Source organism: Chanos chanos, chromosome 1, assembly GCF_902362185.1.
Source record: "Chanos chanos chromosome 1, fChaCha1.1, whole genome shotgun sequence".
Classification (NCBI taxonomy): Eukaryota; Metazoa; Chordata; class Actinopteri; order Gonorynchiformes; family Chanidae; genus Chanos; species Chanos chanos.
Window position 1 is genome coordinate 59,355,405 of NC_044495.1, and position 20,927 is coordinate 59,376,331.

General features: G+C 40.6%; 1 protein-coding gene across 1 annotated transcript; it reads right to left on the reverse strand.

Annotated features, from left to right (window-relative positions):
• Positions 1 to 3,801: 3,801 nt before the first annotated feature.
• On the reverse strand, positions 3,802 to 20,531 carry LOC115805707 (E3 ubiquitin-protein ligase NEURL3-like). Its single transcript, XM_030766378.1, has 7 exons — positions 20,435 to 20,531; positions 18,321 to 18,393; positions 16,690 to 16,747; positions 16,237 to 16,362; positions 4,704 to 5,256; positions 3,981 to 4,154; positions 3,802 to 3,863 (listed from the first exon to the last, which is right to left on the reverse strand). The coding sequence occupies exons 1-7, from the start codon at positions 20,529 to 20,531 to the stop codon at positions 3,829 to 3,831; spliced, it is 1,116 nt and encodes a 371-aa protein (XP_030622238.1). The 3' UTR covers positions 3,802 to 3,828.
• Positions 20,532 to 20,927: the final 396 nt, after the last annotated feature.

Genomic DNA, 20,927 nt, shown 5'->3' on the forward strand with positions numbered 1-20,927 from the left:
ACACACCCAGCAGTTAACACAACACTCCCAAGTAAATAAAAAAAAAAAAACGGGTCTTTTAAAAGAACATAAACAGATCATAAAGAGATATAGGCTATCAATAAGTAGAACAAATAACAGGATATAAAATATAATACAGACCATAAAATGATAAAATAGATTACACATAAAATAAAGGGTATAAAGTATTGGCTTGTTATGATACATAATGGCGTTTTTTTTGTTTTATTATTGAGAAGTAGTATAGGAGCTGTTATTTAATGCTCTCTTATTGGGAAAAGGACCATAAAACCTTAAAAGACCATAAAACGGGAGATTTTTGGATGTTGACAAACATGTTCAGTAGACAAGCGCTTCGGACACATATGGGAGTCCAGCAGACTAATTATCGTTCTGGAACATCTGTTTCAAAAGTGTTGCAAAAGTGTTGCAAAAGGATATCAAGACTTTTGAAGTGTTTTAGTGAAGACACCATTAAATTTCGCTTCTTCTTTCATCTTCGCTAGAAAAGAATTCAAAAAGAATTCAAACATTCTTCAAGTAGGCTATAACACAGTTGGCCTGCATCTGGTAACATGCACATAATTCTGTTATGACAATAGAATTATTTTGGAATAATGTATAAGAGTGATTTGTGAAATGAACAAATATATGTGGCTGTTCTGAGTGAGTGACTGATATGGTTTGTTTGACCAACATACACTTTCACACAGTGTATATTTTATCCAAGTCCATGCTTTGGAATCACAGAAAGATAGGAGCTACTGAGTCATCTACTGAATATCAGTAACTTTTTGCCAGTTCAATACAATGAATTCTGTCTAGAGCAGAAATTTTGAAGGAACATTTCCACAGTATTGTGGTGTATCCATAGATAAAAAACAAAACATTTAAGAATTCTTAAACAGTACACTATCCAAAGCTAGATAATCCTTGCTCTTTTAAAATCAAGAAAAAAGCCAGGATTTGGGTATTTATTTCACATAAGAATGACAATTTTTATTTGTTAGCATTTTATTATATTAAGAACGTAAACAATGGACACTTATTTCTGTCCCACTTATTGAGATCTCTGTTGAAGACTGATATAGTGGGAATACACCCCTTCTATTAGTCAGACTGTGTCAGGTCCAGTCCAAAGCAAAAGGAACCAGCAGAGACACACCCAGCAGTTAACACAACACACCCAAGTAAATTCCACAGCAGAACATGTGGCCTTGTTTACAAATGAACACTGCGGTCCATGTGCTCACTGCAACCCGTGTTCTGCAACCCATGTGTTCATTTGCATTCATAACCTCAACTGCAAATAATGCTGAATACCCCTGTGCATTGTGTGCATTCACTACACCATGATCACAGGTGGTCCTAACCAGTGGAAGCATATCCAGATAAAACAAAAATGGTCTGAGAATGGATCCTTGTGGAACCTCACAGGTGATGCTATGTTTTTTGGAAATGTGATTAACAAGGCCAACAAAATTCTGTCTGTCAGTTTTCTATGAGAGACTGGGAGAGAGAGTGTATGTATAAGGGAACGGGAGAGAGAGAGAGTGATAGAGTGACAGAGGGAAAGAGTGAGTCCTTGGACAGGAACCAAGCTAGGCCTTTAAGTTTAGTTATCCAGTCACATATGTAAACAAACATGGGTATAATCAAATATTCAGTGATGTATTTCTCCAGCCAGGATTCCAGCAGTAAGCTGCTACCACTACAAGATAAGAGAGGATTTGAATGACATCATCCCTCAGGAGCCGTTTCAAAGAAATCACATGCCTTGCTTTTCTTCTTATCTGTTCACCTTTTTTTCCCCATCACGTGGTCTTCAGAAAGCCACCAGTGGTCAGATTGGTTTTTTTTCTTATTTGTCAAGCTTATTTACGGCCTCATAAATCTGCACACTTTAAAATGAGCAACCAGACAAAGAACAAATTGAGATGAGATCATTTCCGAATTCCATTAATTGCGAAGGTCTTTTAAATTTCTACATTAAATTGCCGATTTAGGAAAAAACGGGTTCTGTAGCATTTTTGTTCTAAGCTCCACGCTGGGTCTGTTGGACTCCCTGAAGTGTCCGCCGCTTCGGACACATGTAGGAGTCCAGCAGACTAATAATCGTTCTGGAACTGTTTCAAAAGTGTTGCAAAAGGATATCAGGTCTTGTGAAGTGTTTTAGTGAAGACACCATTAAATTTCGCTTCTTCTGCAAGTGAAGAAGTCAAACATTCCATAGACATGCATATTCAAGCAGGCTATAACACAGTTGGCCTGCATCTGGTAACATGCACATAATTCTGTAATGACAATAGAATTATTTTGGAATAATGTGTAAGGGACTGGTTACCTGTCAACCCAACTGATTTGTGAAATGAATGAAGGTATATGGCTGTTTTGAGTGAGTGACTGATATGGTTTGTTTGACCAACATACACTTTGACACATTATGTATTTTATCCAAGTCCATGCTTTGGAATCACAGAAAGATAGGAACTACTGAGTCATCTACTGAATATCCATGACTTTTTTGACAGTTCAGTACAATGAATACTGTCTACAGTAGAAATTTTGAAGGAAAAGTTCCATGTTATTGTAATGTATCCATAAATATAAAACAAAACATTCAAGAATTGGCAAATAGTACATTATCTGAAACTAGATAATACTCGTTCTTTTAAAATCAAGGGAAAAAAAGCCAGGATTTTGATATTTAATGTTACTGTTCCATAGTGTTTTTTTAGTGTAATAAACAGTCGTTGATAAATCTACTCTTAATCAGGTATCCAGGCAGGACAGATAAAGTCACCATTGTCCGGGGAGAATAACCATTAAACTGTTTCTAAGGAGATAAAATCTCCAACATGAGAGCGCCCCCTCGAGGCCCGGAAGAGCAAACCAGCAACAGCATCACTGAGGGTCATTCTTTCCTTCTCCATCACAATTAATTTTGTTTTTTGGGGGGTGAGAGGAGGTTGGGGTGAGTATATGTGGGTTTTGGGGGGGGGGGGGGGGGGGGGGCTGGGGTGAGTACATAATAAGGTGTAATGTGGAAATGTCCCTTAGGTGATGTTGCACATTGTTTTCGGAAAGATATTTCTGTTGCACCTCATTTTTAGAAATATACTTTCGATGTCTGAGGCTTTGTAATAGTGGATAGAAATGGAAATAATTTAACTAAAATCATTAAAATCATTTAAAACATTCAGTTGTTCAGAAATGACCTTGATGTTTAACATGGATTCATTCAGTTGACTGGTAGCTTTGTTTTCAGTCTTGAGGATGATTAGCCTGTATATCAAGTACACAGTCAGAACACACCCTGTCTTCTGACAGCACTGCGTGTTTTAATATGACTGTGTTTGACATTATGGCTGTAGTGAATGAAAAGAACAGTGGATAATGGGCCAGGGAAAGTATCAACACTTCCACATAGTGAAGGATGCACATGGTAATGCAGCTTTATTATACAAAACATTTTTGACAAGTCTCACACATCTTTAAGTATACATATACAATTTACATAATGTACATTTTTTTTTCATCATTGACATATATACATATACCTACACATAGGTATTATTCACACCAAAACTGATGAGGGTGAACATATAATGATATATTCCAAAAGCTGAACAGCAGTTGAATTGCTGACAGAGACAGTCCGCCATGAGCACTTTCAGTGACGGCAGAGGTTTCACAGTTTTCATGACCTGTTTAGCGCTAGAGCTGAAACGTGAGCTGAATCCCCAGGATCTCTGGCCGACACAACTCCTGCAGATACTGTCACAGTGCAGTGGAAACGCATAGAGCACAGCTCACTCAGGCAGTCTATCAAACATACACTGCGCTTTGTTCTATGTACAGTTCTGGAGAGATAAAGAAGGGGGAGAGTTTGATGCACGTATTCCAAAGAGAGGACAAGACAATACAGAAAAATACAGCAAAACGAGGTTATCACATATTTTAGGACTACAACAGCCTACCTGTATTTGTTCTGTTTTCAGGGTATAGAAGATGACTGTGGCTTGTGTTTTCCCCACACTCCAGAGGCTTGTTCGTTTTGTCCACATAACCCGACTCGGTCGGGTTCGGGGGGATGTAAGGAACAGGGCACGACGATTTACTAGAGCCTAAAATCTGATCTTTCTTCTTTGAACCTGGAACATGACAACAGAATCAGATGGTCAGTAAAAATAAAATAAAATAAACAGGTTGAATATGATCTGAAGCTGATTTTTTTGTGAAGTAGCCGTTAAAGCTGAAATAATAAAAATAAAGGGGTTACGAACATTAAGTTTCTCGCTTCTTCGAGCAATATCAAAAAAAAAATTAGGTTACTTAAAAATAAAAATGAAAAAGCCAGTATAATGAAAACAAAATGTGCTTGGACTAGTCCGTGATTCAGGCCTACCTGTATTGGATCTGTTGTCAAGGCAGGGAAGAGGACAGTTGTTCGTGTTTTCTCTAGTCTTTTCTGTTCTCTTCCGTAGCTGAATTTTCTTCGCAAGATCGTCCGTTATTGCCACGTAACCGCATTCGGTCGGGTTCGGGGGGGTGTGAGGCTTTGAGCCTGGAACACGACAGTTGAACCGGACACTCATTTAAAAATTAGGACTGTTTGCCCTGTTAGAACTAAACTCTAATTAGCTGTTTAGAGCAATATGTTTATCGTTTAATAGCCTACTACGATGGATCAGTGGACTCACCCAGTAAGAGCACCGTAGCAGTCTGTCCATAAACGTCAATCATCGCCCACACTGGCCGGTTGAGGTCCAGGTTTACACTCTGAGCTGTGTACTTTAGTCCGTTGGGCGCTCGGACAGTCAGGAGTCCATCGCTTTCAATCCAGAACTTCATCTTTGAGCCGGGGAAGCAGGTTTCTGCAGGCACTGCCACGGCTGTGATACCGGGTTGGTCTGTCAGTTCAGGACTGTCCAGCGAGGTAAGTTTTACAGATTCCGGTGGCTCATTGGTGAATCCGACACGAATGGCGCCGTGCCATGCCATCACACAGCGCTCCACACGCAAACACACTTTTTCTCGCTTGACCACAGGACGGTTGCTGAACACCAGACCGTCTCTGGGAGACGACACATCTCTGGACGCGCGACGAGCGTTCTGGCTCAGCGTCACCAGCTTCCCCACAGCCTCCGTGTGAAAAGTCAACGGCCCCAGGCAGCGACCTCCACACTTATGTCCATTCGTCAGCTCTAAAGTGGGAGAGAGAGAGAGAGAGAGAGAGTAAATTAGTGCTGGAGACTAAGTCAACAAATATGACGGTCCCTCAGCCAAGAACGAAGGAGCACTATTTCTGCCCAAAGTAGAAATGTGTGTGTGTGTGTGTGTGTGTGTGTGTGCGAGAGAGAGAGAGGGATATGCAAGAGCAAACTGAAAATCAGTCCCATCCTTTGCCTGTCATACATATTTAAAAAGCTGCGTTCTCTTCTTTGTCTGCCTGGTTAATTTTAACTGGAAACTCCTGAACTAAACCACTTCATTAAATCATAAATATATTTGGCATCTCTGTCCATCTCTGTCCAATCTGATTAAATAAAGCTACAAACTGAACAAATGATAGATGTTCACTGTGTCTCTTATGTATTCACTGTGTATCTCTACCTGTGTTAATGAGATATGTCCTCTGCCCTCTTTGGGAGCAGAAATGTGAACATGATCCCTCCTCCCTTTTACTCATTCACTGTCTTACAGGCTGTGTCTAGCATTTAAGAAAACACAGGAAGATGTAACAGCTAAGTAACTCTTTCTCAACATGTGTGCACTGCACAGTTATACAAGCACACGAGTTAACGCCTCTGTTCTGCATTCATTCAGACTCTTCATTTAGTATGAAATACTTTGTACAAACTGATACTCACATTCATTTGTCATCAGTTACACATATAGTATTTAGTAACAACATGAGCAAACAAAATACACTTTCAACACAAATACTAAATTAGCTGGAGTTATTTAGTTTTTTTTTTCAGTGTGTCTATTCAAGGAAAAGAAAATTGACCTTTGATCTTCATTGTCAGTCGTTCCATTGTTATGAGTTCTCTTAAGCTGAGAAATTGAAGATGTAAAGATGTCAAGACTTTTGGTTTGTAAGGTGTGTGACACCTTTTTATACTCAAAAGAACAAGTGAGGATGGGCAGTCAAAAGTGGGCAGGAAACTGGAAGTACTTTCATTGGAGAGAATCCGTATTATCTGACAGCTACTGGTCTGCAGCCAAACCTCGTGGGTTTGTTATCTGAAGTCTGTTTTGGTGTGTGTGTGTGTGTGTGTGTGTGTGTGTGTGTTTGTGTGTGTATGTGTTTGTGTGTGTGTGTGAATGCATTTGTATCTGCTTTAGTTTTTGTTTTTTTTGTTTTTTAAATCATCCCGATTTGCATTTTCGTCAGCGCTGCCACAAACAGTATAAAAACACTGTGCAAAAAGCCTGTTGTCAGATGATGAAGTATAATGTGCTAATGTGCTAATGCATGTGTAGATTCAACTTATTTGATTCAACTTCAGTAAAAAATTTACCAAACATTTTCCAACATGCATCATCAGCAAGAAACAGCACTGCCACCAGTCATAATGAAACTAACCAGCTTTATACTTTCACTTTGACAGCCTTGTTTTGCAATCCTTGGCTGTGTTTGTGTGTGTATGTGTGTATGTGTGTGTGTGTGTAGGTGCACTCATGCAATAAATGCAATGTCAATAATGATGAAATGGACCAAAAGTCCCACCTAGTTAATGTATAACCAACTATGGATTTGCTTTCTATTAATCAGTCACACGGACAGCAATAAAACACCATAAAAATTAGAAATTAGTTTCATTTTGAACAAAGAAACAACATGTTTGTGACTTTCCCCCTAGAACCCTTGTGCAGATATCTGTAGAAAAACACATTTATGTACAAGACACAAAAAATTTGGGTTTTTTTGCAATTTATGTTTGTGTTAGTTCTTGCCCGTGCATGTTTGTATCTGTGTATGTCTGTGAGAGAGACAGAGAGAGACAGAGAGAGAGAGAGAGAGAGAGAGAGAGAGATTTCAGTGGTTTAGATGAGATCAGGGCCACACTGGTTGACTATGTGCTCAACCATGCATTGAGTATGAGGGAGGCTGGGCAGAGAGTGCAGCCCAACCTGAGCCACTACACGGTTGCATCTATCATCAGTTCACTCAGGAATGAGAACCAGTAAGTTACCTACTATCTGCACTATGCCACTGCTCTTTATGTATGTATACTGTAGTGTACTGCAGTCCATCAGATCAGTAGGCCTATGTTACTCAGGGATTGTTGGCCAGTGTGACAGTAATGTCATTTCATACTGAAAAATTAACTTATTTTAGCTTAATGTAACCACTCACTCACTCACTCATTCATTATCTAAGCCGCTTATCCTGATTAGGGTCGCGGGGGGTGCTGGAGCCTATCCCAGTGCACATAGGGCGAAAGGTGGGGAAACACCCTGGACAGGTCGCCAGCCCATCGCAGGGCAGACACACAGACAAACACACTCACACACACATTCATACCTAAGGGCAATTTAGTGTCTCCAATTCACCTAACCTGCATGTCTTTGGACTGTGGGAGGAAACCGGAGCTCCCGGAGGAAACCCACGCAGACACGGGGAGAACATGCAAACTCCACACAGAAAGGACCCTGAGCACCCGGCCAGGAACCGAACCCGAAACCTTCTTGCTGTGAGGCAACAGCGCTACCCACTGCGCCACCGTGCCGCCCCTTAATGTAACCAATCTTATCATAATTTTGGATCTTCTGCAGAACTGAGGCCCTGTTTACACCTTGCATTAAGATCTGATTTTGGTGATCCGATCACAAGTGGACAGCTCTAAGTGTGTCCATTTACACCTGGCTTTAAAATCCGTGTCTCAAATGACTGCTTGAGATCAGATCTCACTTCCCCGCTTTATATGCGAATAAACACGTAAATCATTTCCAACACGTTACCCCTTTCACTGAATTTCATGTTTGCTTTTTTTTATATAGAAATAATGCTTATAACATGTGAGGATGGGCAGTCAAAAGTGGGCAGGAAACAGGAAGTACTTTCATCTGGGACATTCCATATTCTCTGACAGCGACTGGTCTGCAGTCAAACCTCGTGGGTTTGTTATCTGAAGTCTGCTTTAGTGTGTGTGTGTATGTGTGTGTGTGTGTGTGTGTGTGTGTGCGTGCGTGTGTGTGTGTATGCGTGTATGTCTGTGTGTGTGTGTGTGTGTGTGTATGCGTGTATGTCTGTGTGTGTGTGTGTGTGTGTGTGTGTGTGTCTGTGTGTGTGTGTGTGTGTGTGTGTGTGTGTGTGTGTGTGTACGCATTTGTATCTGCCTTATCTTTTTTTTTTTTTTAAATCATCCCGATTTGCATTTTCGTCAGCGCTGCCACAAACATTATAAAAACCCTGTGCAAAAAGCCTGTTGTCAGATAATGATGTATGATATGGCAAAAATGCATGGCCATGTGTAGATTCGACTTATCTGATTCAACTTCAGTGAGAAATTTATCAAACATTTTCCGACATGCATCATCAGCAAGAGACAGCACTGCCACCAGTCATAATGAAACTAACCAGCTTTATACTTTCACTTTGACAGCCTTGTTTTACAATCCTTGGCTGTGTGTGTGTGTGTGTGTGTGTGTGTAACTGCGCTCATGCAATAAATGCAGTGTCAATGAAGATGAAATGAACCAAAAGTCCACCTAGTTAATGTGAATTTAACTGAATTTCACTTTTGCTTTTTTTAATTAGAAATAGTGCTTATAACATGTGAGATGTCAGACGAATTTGGTGATCAGTGATTGCTGTTTTGGGACATCAAGGCATGTTAAGCTATTTCCTTGTAATGGCCGTCAGTGGAGAGGAAAACGCTTATCGTGAGATAACGACCATTTCGATTGGGATTTAGATTTAGATTTTTGGACAGGAGGAGGCGTTTCTAACAAGAGAAATCTGGTGATCATTGATCGCAGTTTTGCAACATTAAGCCATGTTAAGCTTTTTCACGTTAAACATTGTTGTTTTCAATCGGCGGGAGGCATGCACTTCCCATGCCCAGTCTGTCGGAAATTAAAAGAAGAAGAAGACGAAGAAGAAGAAGAAATCAAAACTATATCTATTTTGCCTGTTGTTGTTGTTGTCTGTTGTCGCAGTTTGAAATGATGCCGTCGGCGAGCGAATGTGTGCATATGCGAATGAGTTCGTATTGTATCGTGCTTCACCTTGTCTTCTCCAGGTCTATCTCATCTTGTCGTCTGTTTCAGAGAGCCGTGGAGGTGGATGCTGCTGTGATTCAGCAAGTTTATATTATTATTGATGAGGCTGGCTTTAACCTAGCCAAAAGATGGGGATAGGGGCATCCTCCATTGCCATGCCAACCTTGGTCCCTACAACGCCGCCCGTCACCTCACATTCCTGGACACGCTACATGGCATCCTCACTCCTGACTAGCAGAAGGGTGGACCAGAGCAGCCCAGGTATGCTGTCATCTGGAACAACGTGAGTTTCCATTGGGCTCCTCTAGTAAGCAACTGTTTCATCGACCACTCACAATTTATTGTTCTGAAACTCCCACAGATTCAGAGAACAAGTGTAAACAACTGTGAAAAACTGGAAGAAGAAGGAGAAGAAGAAGAAAAAGAAGATGAAGAAGAAGAAGGAGAAGAAGAGAAAGAAATTAAGAAAGACAGAAAGAAAGAAAGAAAGAAAGAAAGGAAGAAAGAGAATGCTTTATGCAACACATGAGGAATTAAGAAACAGGTCTTTAAAATAAAAAACAAGTCTTTTTGTCTTTTGTAAGCACCAAAACAGATGATAAATAAATGTGATATATCAAGAGATTTGTGTAACAACAGAATATAAAATATAATAGGGACTATAAAATCCTGAAAATGATTACACATAAAACATGGGGTACAAAGTCTTGGCTCATTATGATTTTACAATGTTGATATAGTTTTTTTTTCTTTCATGCATGTCCCATTTAGAATTCTGGCGGGAGCATTTTTCCCTCAGAAATGTATGTCTATTTGTCCTTGAACTTTGGAGCTGCTCCAAAAAGCTGCTTTCTCAGTGAGATACTTATTAGATATTTATTTATGGCTAGGTCACGTATGCTTGTAATACAGGCAAAGAAAGCCAGATTTTTCTCATGTACACCATAGTAATACTTTTGGTTTCATTATGAGTTAGAACGAGTCTGCAAATCATTGTAGATTTTTCTGTTATTCTTTATACAGTAATACTTATAAAAATATTGTTTTATATTAATATTTAAACACTTATATGTGTGTGGAAAACTACATTCACATATAGACCAAAACCATTATAGAAACATATGTGCTAGTGCATATGTCTGAGAGAGAGAGAGAGAGAGAGAGAGAGAGAGGTGATATTTTGGACTGGATTAACAGTGGGTCCTTCAGCTTTTAAGCTATTCTGTACTCTGTATCTATTGTGTGGAGATGTTTTCATTTGGCATGGATTTCAGTAGAACAGAGGTCTTGAACGCATAACACATCTTTCCAAACTAGCGTAATTACCCTGAAAGCACAGAATCTCTTTTACATCAAATTTGACCAAAAGGTTTTTTTTTATTGCTCCATAATCACTTTATTGTTTTTACTGCTATACCATTACTTTCTGACTCAGTCTTCAACTGGTTCATACCTCACTGGTCGTGAATGTTATGTTTCATTATGTACTCATTTCCTCATTCATCTAAGCTTACCATGTGGTGTTCCCCAGGGCTAAATTCTGGGGCCATTGTTATTTAAACTTGACATGCTTCCTTTGGCCAGTATAATTGATAAATACAAGATTTCCTTCCAGCGATATGCAGAAGACATGCAGCTTTACTAGTCCCTGGCACCTAATGCCCACAGGTCCATCAGTTCTCTGCTTGAATGCATAGATAATATTCCCTTGTGGATGTGACTGAACTTCCTGTAATTGAATAAAGCTAAGACAGAGGTTCTGGTCATTGGGAATGAAGTGCTGAGGGAAGATTCTGTGATGTATCTAGATTCTTTGTCCCTGAAGGCCGAAAGCCACATTGAGATGTGGGGAGATGTTTTTGGTAGTGATATTAGTTTTAAAAAACACATCAGCAGCTTACTATCACCTCTGTAACACTGACACGTCGACTGACCCCAGCAGTGAGAAACTCATAAAAGCATTTGAGTCAGCAAGACTGGACTACTTTGACATTCTTTTATCTGGCCTGTACGAGAGCAGTTGCCAATTTTCCACACATTCAAAATGCTGCTTTATATTGACACTTAAATATCTTCATCAGTTATCTAAGTCTTTCAGATTTCATTTTAAAATTATTATGAATCTTTTCAACTGTCTTTAAGGTCTTACACCTCTCTGCCGTAGCACCATAATTGTGTTTTTTCTGGATCTTCCAGATCAGCCAACAGCAATTTGTTTGTCATTCCCAGACTTGACTAGAAAGTCAGGAGGAATTAGTACTGGAGGCTAAATCAACAGAGAAATTGTTGTCCTACTTTAGTGTGAGTAATATAATGATGAAAATTGTTACTGAGAAGTCATACAGGAACCATTACTTAATGGTCTCTTATCAGGAAAAGGAGGAATGGGAGCGGCAATGTCAATATTCAAAGACCATAAAACGGGAGATTTTTGGATGTTGACAAACATGTTCTTTCGACAAACAGTTTTACGGTTGCCCTACTGTCATAAAGTTTCTACCATGGTTGTTTCAGACAACCCTGATCCACAGCATTGTGCCACAAATCGTAGAAAATCACTTGAAGCCTGCTATTCTCTGTTTCCCTGAGCCCCAGGGAAATTGACTGCTAATTCACAATAAACAAAATTCCTCCTTTTAGGGACACACCGATCTGATACTGATATCGGATATTGGTCCGGCACTGACTCAAATAGCTGGATCGGGTATTGGTGTCACCGGAGCCAATCTATTCAATTTAACTTCATTCATTCATTCATTCTCAAGGTCACTTGACCTAATTAGGGTCACGGGGAGTGCTGGAGCCTATCCCAGCGTTCACTGGTCTATGTTTACATCTACGTGCACGAACTACATTATGCGCCAGCCGTGCGACAGGAGACGGTACATTTTGCTAGAGGGAGAGTTAACATAGCATGGAGGGAGCTAACAAAAAGGGTCAGCAGTTTGGAGGTGTTTCACGCTTGCAACGCCAACAAGTTCTACGGCTTCTTGCAATATCTGCACAGCCAGTGTTTCGAGGGGTGGTGGTAGCACTGCAAAATATAACACAACCAGTTTAATCAAACACCTCCAGTAGCATCATGCCAAAGAACATGACGAGTTCAACCAAACAAAAAACTGGGGACAATTGGAAGAAGCTGTTAACTTTGACAGGTACGTTTCAAAGACGCTAGAAACTTCCCAGTGATAGTGTGAAATCCACAAAATTAACAGAAAAGGTTCTGGAATTCATTGCTGTGGATGAGCAACCCCTGACAGCCATTGAAAACGAGAGCTTCCGCCACCTGATTGAACATTTGGAAACATAATACAGTTAGCCGTCATGGATATATCTTAATAATAAATAACAGTTCAGTAAATTTCTATATATGTATTTATACATTTTGTTTTACAAAGTTAGGAAAGCAATGTTTAAGTCAAATCTGATGTTGCCTTACACATAAAAGAGTGATCCCAGTCTCTTCCACACAGCGAGGCATGCAGCTTATTAATTAAACACTGGTATCAGCACTGACAGGGGGGCCCTCATAGAACACTATTATTATTACTGTCCCAAGTATTATTATATTCTTTCATAGGGCCCAACATTTCTAGCAGTGTCCCTAATCATACGTATATACAAATAAAATCGAAAAATAAAAGTAACATGACATTGTTAGTGACGGTGATGGTCAAAAGATTTGTTTGCTCTCTTAAAAAATTCCAACCGTTTCTAAACAGTTTGTAACGATTTCTGACAACAAAAGGGCTGCGGGCACACACCGCCTATACACTCTAATTTCAATTCTTAACAGAAAACTGTTATTCCACATTGGGTCTGTTGGAGTCCCACAAACGCTTCGGACACATGTGGGAGTCCAACAGTCTTATTATCATTCTGGAACATCTGTTTCAAAAGTGTTGCAAAAGGATAACAACACTTTTGAAGTATTTTAGTGAAGACTAGGGGTTGCACAGAGTACTCGAGCATTCAAATACTCGACAATTACATCAATGCTCGAGTTTCTACATCATCGTCCAGTACTCTCTAATCACGTGATGCTAGACCTCACGCGTACTCAGTTTCCAGTTAGAGTCCTTGGTAAACATGAGCAACGATGGCGTTAAATAGCATAAAAGGGTGAATCGATTGTCTGTTTGCTTTGTGGTTGTATTTCACTGTGCAAATTGTATTTCCCAGATGACGTTGTAATGAAATAAACGTGCAACATTTGTTAGTTGTGGACGGATTTCTCAGGGATGGTTCTAACATCGAGTCTGTAATAGAATAAGCTACTAACGCGCGGCTAAACAAATTAATCTTGTTAAAAGTTAGGTGCAAGCAAATATGACAAAATAATTTCATTTTTAAGTCGGTTAGGCTTACTAATCATGACCAGGCAAAAAACAAGCTGCTATATCTAAACACAGTAAGAACATTTAACGGACAAATAATTACGCGTTTTCAAATTTACCTGGGTTTAACCCACTGTAGTTTGCACTACTGTAGAATGTTGGTAACAATAACCTTAAAATATCGTCGCTATCATCTATACTTCACCATTTCGTAAGGTAAAACTAAGTGTTGTCTTCATATCATGTCGTAAATTTTATGCTTTGCCCTATGCGCCGGGACCAAGCGCATTATAGTTGCACAGTCTTTTAACTGATGCAGCAGTACCCCCCGCAGCCCGGCACCGAGGTGTCGAGTTTTTCAGGAAAGGAGTACTCGAGTTGTAAAATTAACCACTCGTGCAACCCCTCATGAAGACATCATTAAATTTCCCTCCTTGGTTCATCCTCGTAAGAAGACGTGCAGGTGTAACACAGTTGGCCTGCATCTGGTAACGAGTAATTGTGGAATGACAATAACATTATTTTAGAATAACGTGTAAGGGCCTGGTTACGTGGCAACACAATTTACGGACTGCTCTTTGTGAATGAACAAATGTATGTGGCTGTTTTGAGTGATTTACTGATATGGTTTGTTTGACCAACATACACTTTCACACAGTGTATATTTGATCCAAGTCCATGCTTTGGAATCACAGAAAGATAGGAGCTACTGAGTCATCTACTACATAAGAGTTGGTTTAGTAAATGATATGAAACTAATATTTTCTCTTTTAAAATCAAGAAAAATCAGGATTTGGATGTTTATTCCACACAAGAGTGACCATTTTTATTTGTAAACATTTCACTATGTTACGAATGTAAACTATGGAACCTATTTTCAGACACAGTAATGTTGTATCAGGCGCGGACTGGCCATCGGGAAGTTCAGAAATTTCCGATGGGCCGGTCTTTTTTCCAGACCCCGGCATTATAGCCCATACTGTACACAGATATTCAACACGTCATCTTAGTTGCAGCCTCATGGCCAGTGCGATCCGCAATAACAGGTAGCAGCTGCCATCACAACTGAAAGTATCGAGCCCTCGGGCAGCTAGTATCTATCACTCGTTAAAAATATGTAGCACTTGTTGCCGAAACATGGATAGAAAGAGAAAAGCCGCGGACGGCGGTGCAGAGAAGGTGCGCCAAAGAAAGAAAAAGTCTTCGCTGGCTGACGCCGCAAAGTGTGCTATGATAAACGGATTTATTTAAGCAGTCTGCAGTTGATGATGAGGACAGTGGCGAAGAGGCAAAAACATCACAGAGGACTTCGCAGGGAGCAGGTGCTTGGTCCCGCTTACATGCCGTGAGCTGTGCTGAACAGCCCTCAGCCCTCAAATCTTAAAAAATGACAGATTGATGCAATTCAATCACTTTTACATTGATTGACTTATTTGATTGAAAAATATGCTTTAAATTTCGAGGGTCATTATTAGTGGGTTCATTATGACATTGTTCTTCAGAGGGGGAATCTGATTTCGATATTGTGTGAGAGGAAAATCCATTTTGTAGAAACAATCCTACAATGCCACGCCTTATTTTGTAAAGTACCCAAAGTTTGAACTTGTCCAGTAAGACGCATTTCTGCTGACCAAAAGATTTCAAAGTATCGACAAGGTGAAAGGACATGATTTAATCTTTAATCATAAACCACTCCTGCTGAACACATCCTGCCTTTTCACTGCGCTGTGCGTGGTTTGATGTGAATGTGTCGATACGGCCGTAGTGAATGAAATGAGTCAGTGCGTCGTTGGAGTGCGGATGAGGAAAGTGTCAACACTGCCACGTAGTGATGGGACACAGTAATGCAGTTTATTATATAAAACTTAAGGAGCGGATTTTTGATAAGGCTCACACTTTTCACAATACACAAATACAATATTCATAAATACATATAAATAAAATCATTATATACATTTACAAAATAGACATTTTTATCTTTTACATACACACACACACACACACACACACATATATATGGGTTGTTGCAAAGACAATGCTTTGCATGTAGGTGTGTATGTATGCGGGCACGCGTGCATGTGTGTGTGTGACGAGTACGTGGGAGAGGTTTTCGAGAGGAGATGTATTCCCTTCACAGTCCAGCACAGCGCCCTCACATGGACACTCATCAAATTGCAGAGGAAAAACAGCAGCTCAGGGCACTGGGACGGCTGGCTCAGCTTCAGCAGAGAGGACGGGAGAGGAGATCAGTAGAAGAATGAAGAGGAGAGGAGAGGAGTAGAGAGTAGTGGACAGGAGAGTAATGGAGAGGAGAGGAATGAGGAGGTGAGGAGAGGAGAGGGGTAAGTTGGGCTCAGAGCTGCTGAACATGTATACACCACAATTTCCATGCCACACAGAAATGATAACATTATTACAAAAAAAAAATTTAAGCTTGTAGCAAAAACATGTTAGAGATTCTGCATCAAAACATTAATACCATTATACCTGAGTCTGTTTACGTCAGGAAAATAACAATATGAATAACGCCCGTGTCATGATGTCATGATGGAACACAGACGTTTATAAGAGAGTGTTTGTCCCAGGTTTGACAATTCTGTCAAACTGTGTGTGTGAAAGGTTATGAGTGTATGTGTGTGTGCGTGTGTGTGTGTGGCGCGTATACCTTGTAGAACTGCGTGTCTGGTTCTTCACAGTTGGAGTCACTGCTGTGGTCAGAGTCACTGGCTGCTTTCCAACTCAGCATGTCATGCCTCCTCCAGAGATCACACACTGGCTCATCTCTGGGAATCTTCACACACACAGACCTACATGTATACACATGCTCACACATATATATACACTGCTTGTTCGTATGTGTGTGTGTGTGTGTGTATATAAAGATGACTAATAGGACAGAGACTTGAGCACTATTGAACAGTCTGCAGGATGATAGTGTTGTCTTAACAGGTCTGATGCCAGTCTCCATACGTTTACCAGACTAGGATTTTTTCCAATGCAAGCTGGAGTGTGTATTTCTTTTTCACTATGTGTGTGTGTGTGTGTATGTGTGTGTGTGTGTGTGTTTGTGCATGTGCGTGTGTGTGTGTGTGTGTTTGCACGCATGTGAGTGAGTTACCTCCTCCATCACAAGAATACCACAGTGCACTAGGCTATCCACAGCATCCAGCGCAAAACTGTGAGTAGATTGACAGGGCTGAGAGAGGGAGAGAGGGGAAAAGAGAAAGAGAGAGAGAGAGAAAGGGAGGAAGAGTGAGAGAGAGACAGGAAGAGGGGAGAGAAGGCAGGAGTGCTCAGGAAAAAAAACAGGAAAATGAATCTGACAGAGCTGTTTCTATCTAGTGCTTGTTGTGTCCTTGATTTTTCACAGCTTCTCTGAGTGTTTATTGGCTGTTGTTTGTTTGTGAAATAATTAGGCGTGGCATTTGCTGTTGTCTGTCAAAGCATTTCACTAATAATGACACTAGTCCATTCTTGCCTGTGAAGAACACTCCACTCTAAAATTCAGTTTAAGAGAGACTGAGAGAGTGAGGGAGTAAGGTGAATGAGTTTAAAGAGAGGGAGAGAGAGAGAGAGAGAGAGCGAGAGAGACAAAGAGAGAGAGAGAGCGAGAGAGAGAGAGAGAGAGAGAGAGAGAGGGAGGCTACCAGTGTTTCTCAGAGACTCACACACAAACTGAAAGATACTAATGAAGCGATGGATGACTAACAGGCCTAGATGGAAAAGCAGACAGAGAAGAGGAAAGGATGGAGATCAAGAGAAAGGAAGGAGAGAATAAAGGACGGATAAGGGAATGAGGGAGAAGAGACAAAAACAAAACAAAACAAAAAACAGGCCCAGAGGAAAGACAGACAGAGCCTTGCTAGAGGGGACATCCGATTTTCATGTTCACCTCCCCACTGCTCCCTGAGACTGTAATCCCTTTTACCGGTTCTACGTTTGGTTTAACAAATGCAGTATTAACTTTTTAGGGTGCCAGTTACAGGGCTACATGTATGTGCTATATATCTGTGTGTGTGTTAATGCTTTAAAAACACTCTGGTACTCTCATACGCTGGCTATACAGGGTTCATACACATTTTTACCAATAAATTTCCATGACTTTTCCATGCCTTTGAGGCAAATGTTCATGACCATACATTCTCTGAAACATCTGTGTATACATGAAAAATAAGAATAAAAATCCATGTCCGCATTTAAAACAGTGTATTTTAACTTAAATTAATGACAAGCTGTGCGGTTTGAAGCCAGACATGATTAAATCGCCATTTTCCTGGCATTGTGTGAATTTACATTTCATTACAAGTACAAGCTGCTACTCAGGTCGGAGTCTGACGTTACCCCGCGCAGGGAACAACATAAAGTCAAGTGACGTGACTAATCTGCCCGAATATTTTGATAAATTTGACTGACATTTATCGTTTACAGCAAGCAATTGTTGTTACTTCGGTTTATCGTTTACATCGAGTAATTTTTGTTGCTTCCGCCCAAAATGTCAGTCACAAACCACGCCCAGGACCTGGCTGATGCACTAATTGTAAGTCACTTTCGTTTAAAAGTGTCTGCAAAATACCAAACTGTAAGTTGTAAAACCCCAGAGCTCAGAAAGCGACATTTTTTTGTTTGTTTCAAACTAAATAAACTTAAGACTACAAAAAAACCATTATTTTGTAAGAAATGTAAAGAAACAGACCAAGTGATTTATAAATGCAACTCCATCGGCTGTGTGCTCTATATGCTCACTCCTACAAAGACTCCTCATCAATCTTGGGCGCCAGACAGTGTTTTATTTGGCCCATGTCTGCGATCTTATACTCCACCACTGCAAAAAATGTGACAAGTCAGAGAAGTATCCAGCTAACAGCGTACTCATTCCCTTCCATCAATGTCAACTCATCATAAGCACTGGGTACAGCACATTTTCCATCTTCACCTTTTAACCAGGATCGAGATGCTATGACACCAGTTGGTTGCTTGCACTAATTGTTATTCACTTAATTGAATGAGGATATCTAGTGTACGAAAGAGTGTAGAGCCGCATACGGCGGCATTACTAGAAAATGGCGATCGTCGCTTTGTGAGCTGAAAGCCTTTTGAGTTTCATTGTGTATTTTGAATAGTAACATTTTCAGTGTTTGAGCTCGGAACACTTGACCAGTATTATGGATAGGGTTATCTCTGGTGACGGAATGTTGTAATATTTATGGACAAATTCGTTGCAGAAATGTATTTAGTTATAGTTAAGGCGGGAGTTTCGATTTTGCGCATGACGAAACAGATGTCAGACGAAACATCTGTGTTTTAAAACACGGAGGTGAACGACATCGAACCCAAATCATTTGTTTCGGTGGTTCCAGTCCTGGGACCCGAAACATCACATCCTGCGCAATGCATAATCAAACACTGCTGAACGTGCCAAAACAAAACAAGATGGCTCGGCAGACTGTCTGAGCTGCTCACATTCTCTTGCCAATTTCTTACATATTTGCTAGGACAAAACCGGAAAGTGGACCCATCACTCTTTGTTCAGTACATGTAAGTCAAAGCTTCTTGTGCTATATACACATGATCGGGTTGACACGGTCATTCGCAATCTACTCGATTTTGTTAGCAACAGGCTCTCCCACTGCCTAAATTGACTCCCATGGCGAGATTTTATGAGGCACTGTTGTGGACAAAAGTCGTGCGAACCCTTTTAGCGCGAGAGAGTTCCGGTTAGCCCGCGAGAGCAATTGAAACCCCGCGAGAGGGATAGAAGCCTTCTAGTGGCAGGTCCAATGGTCAGCGTGCGCAAATGAAACTTGCCTGAGAGAGAGAATGAAAGTAGCTGGCAAGAGAGATCCAATGAACAGCGCATGCATCCAGTAGACCACACGTTGTCCATTCGACAGAGCGCGCGAATTAAAAGTAGCAGCAATCCAGGTAGCTTCAAACCAGTTACCTAGCTAACTAGCCAGTTAATTTCTGTTGATTTACCAGGTGAATTAATATGAATAGCTAGGTAATGTAATAATGATGATCATGACCATGCTGATGACAATTATAGGTTGATAATGACCTAATTAATAAATTACAACAAATTCTTTTATTTCAGTGGGGTTTTTTTTGCACATATTCATTATTGTACACTTGCTAAAAGGGCAATGAAACTGTATAAAATCAAAATAATTTACCAAATGACTAGCGTGGGTTGATAGAGAAGACCTGCTCAGCAAAATGGTAGTCTCATGCTTGGGGCACAAGCAGGTTGCTTATGATAATAGCTTTTGGCTGTATTCGAAACCGCATACTGTGTACCACGGCAGTATTTACTGCATGCTATTTTGATTTTTTCTTCTTGATAAGGCTGTATAGCTGCATGTTACCAGCCTCTTGGGTTGAGTTTGTAAATGCCAATGGTAACACGACTGGGACATTCCATTTCCTGGGTCCATTCACGTAACCCACTTCGCTTCTCCATGAGCAATCAAAATCATAAGTTACAGCTCCACTAATTGTCCTTACTAACTGGCTACACGTGTAAATATGGGAGTAAGTAATTTCTCTGTGTTCTACTTTGTTTCCATATGAGTTGTGGCAACGACATACTGAGATATTTTCAAGAATTAAATCTAGATAGCTGCTACTTTTCATTCGCGTGCGCGGTCCACTAGATCTCTCTTGCCAGCTACTTTCATTCTCTCACAAGCAACTTTCATTCACGTGTGCTGACCATTGAACCTTCCCGTAGAGGGCTTCAATTCCCCGGGCTACCCAGATTTTTCTCGCCTGGTAACTGGATCTCTCTCGCGTAAAAAGGGTTCGTTCCCTCTCGCGTTTTACGCACAACGGTGCCTGCAGCCTCATAAGATTTCAAGCTGTACTCCCGTTCTTGAGAATTCGGTCTCGCAAGTTCAACTCGGGAGTCCCTTTGACGCGGGAGGACGTAGTATGCTCAAACTGCATTTGAAACAGCAGCATTCTTGCTGGCTAGAGGCTCTGGAGCTAGCTAGCTCAGTCCGCTAGTAAATGTGAAATCTCCGAACATTTAGGACTTTCAGGGAGGCGTAACTGACCCATATTCGAATTCTGAAATATTAATTTCTCACCTGAAAAATCTTAAATTTGGTGCATTTGGTGTCAGAACAACAGTCATAATACGAAACTTACAGTTATGTGCTAGATCGCCTGCCGCCATTGCCGTTATTTTTGTGAAAGTTGGGTGAAATGCATTCTGGGAAACTTGACTCCCCAAGTTCACACAAGTCACCTCCAGACGCATCCTTGATAAAGCCCATGAATTGAGAACACTTCTGGGTATTTGATCTGTTCTTGGCTAGATGTGAACTTTGAAATGGAACAGTACTTCAGCTGTGA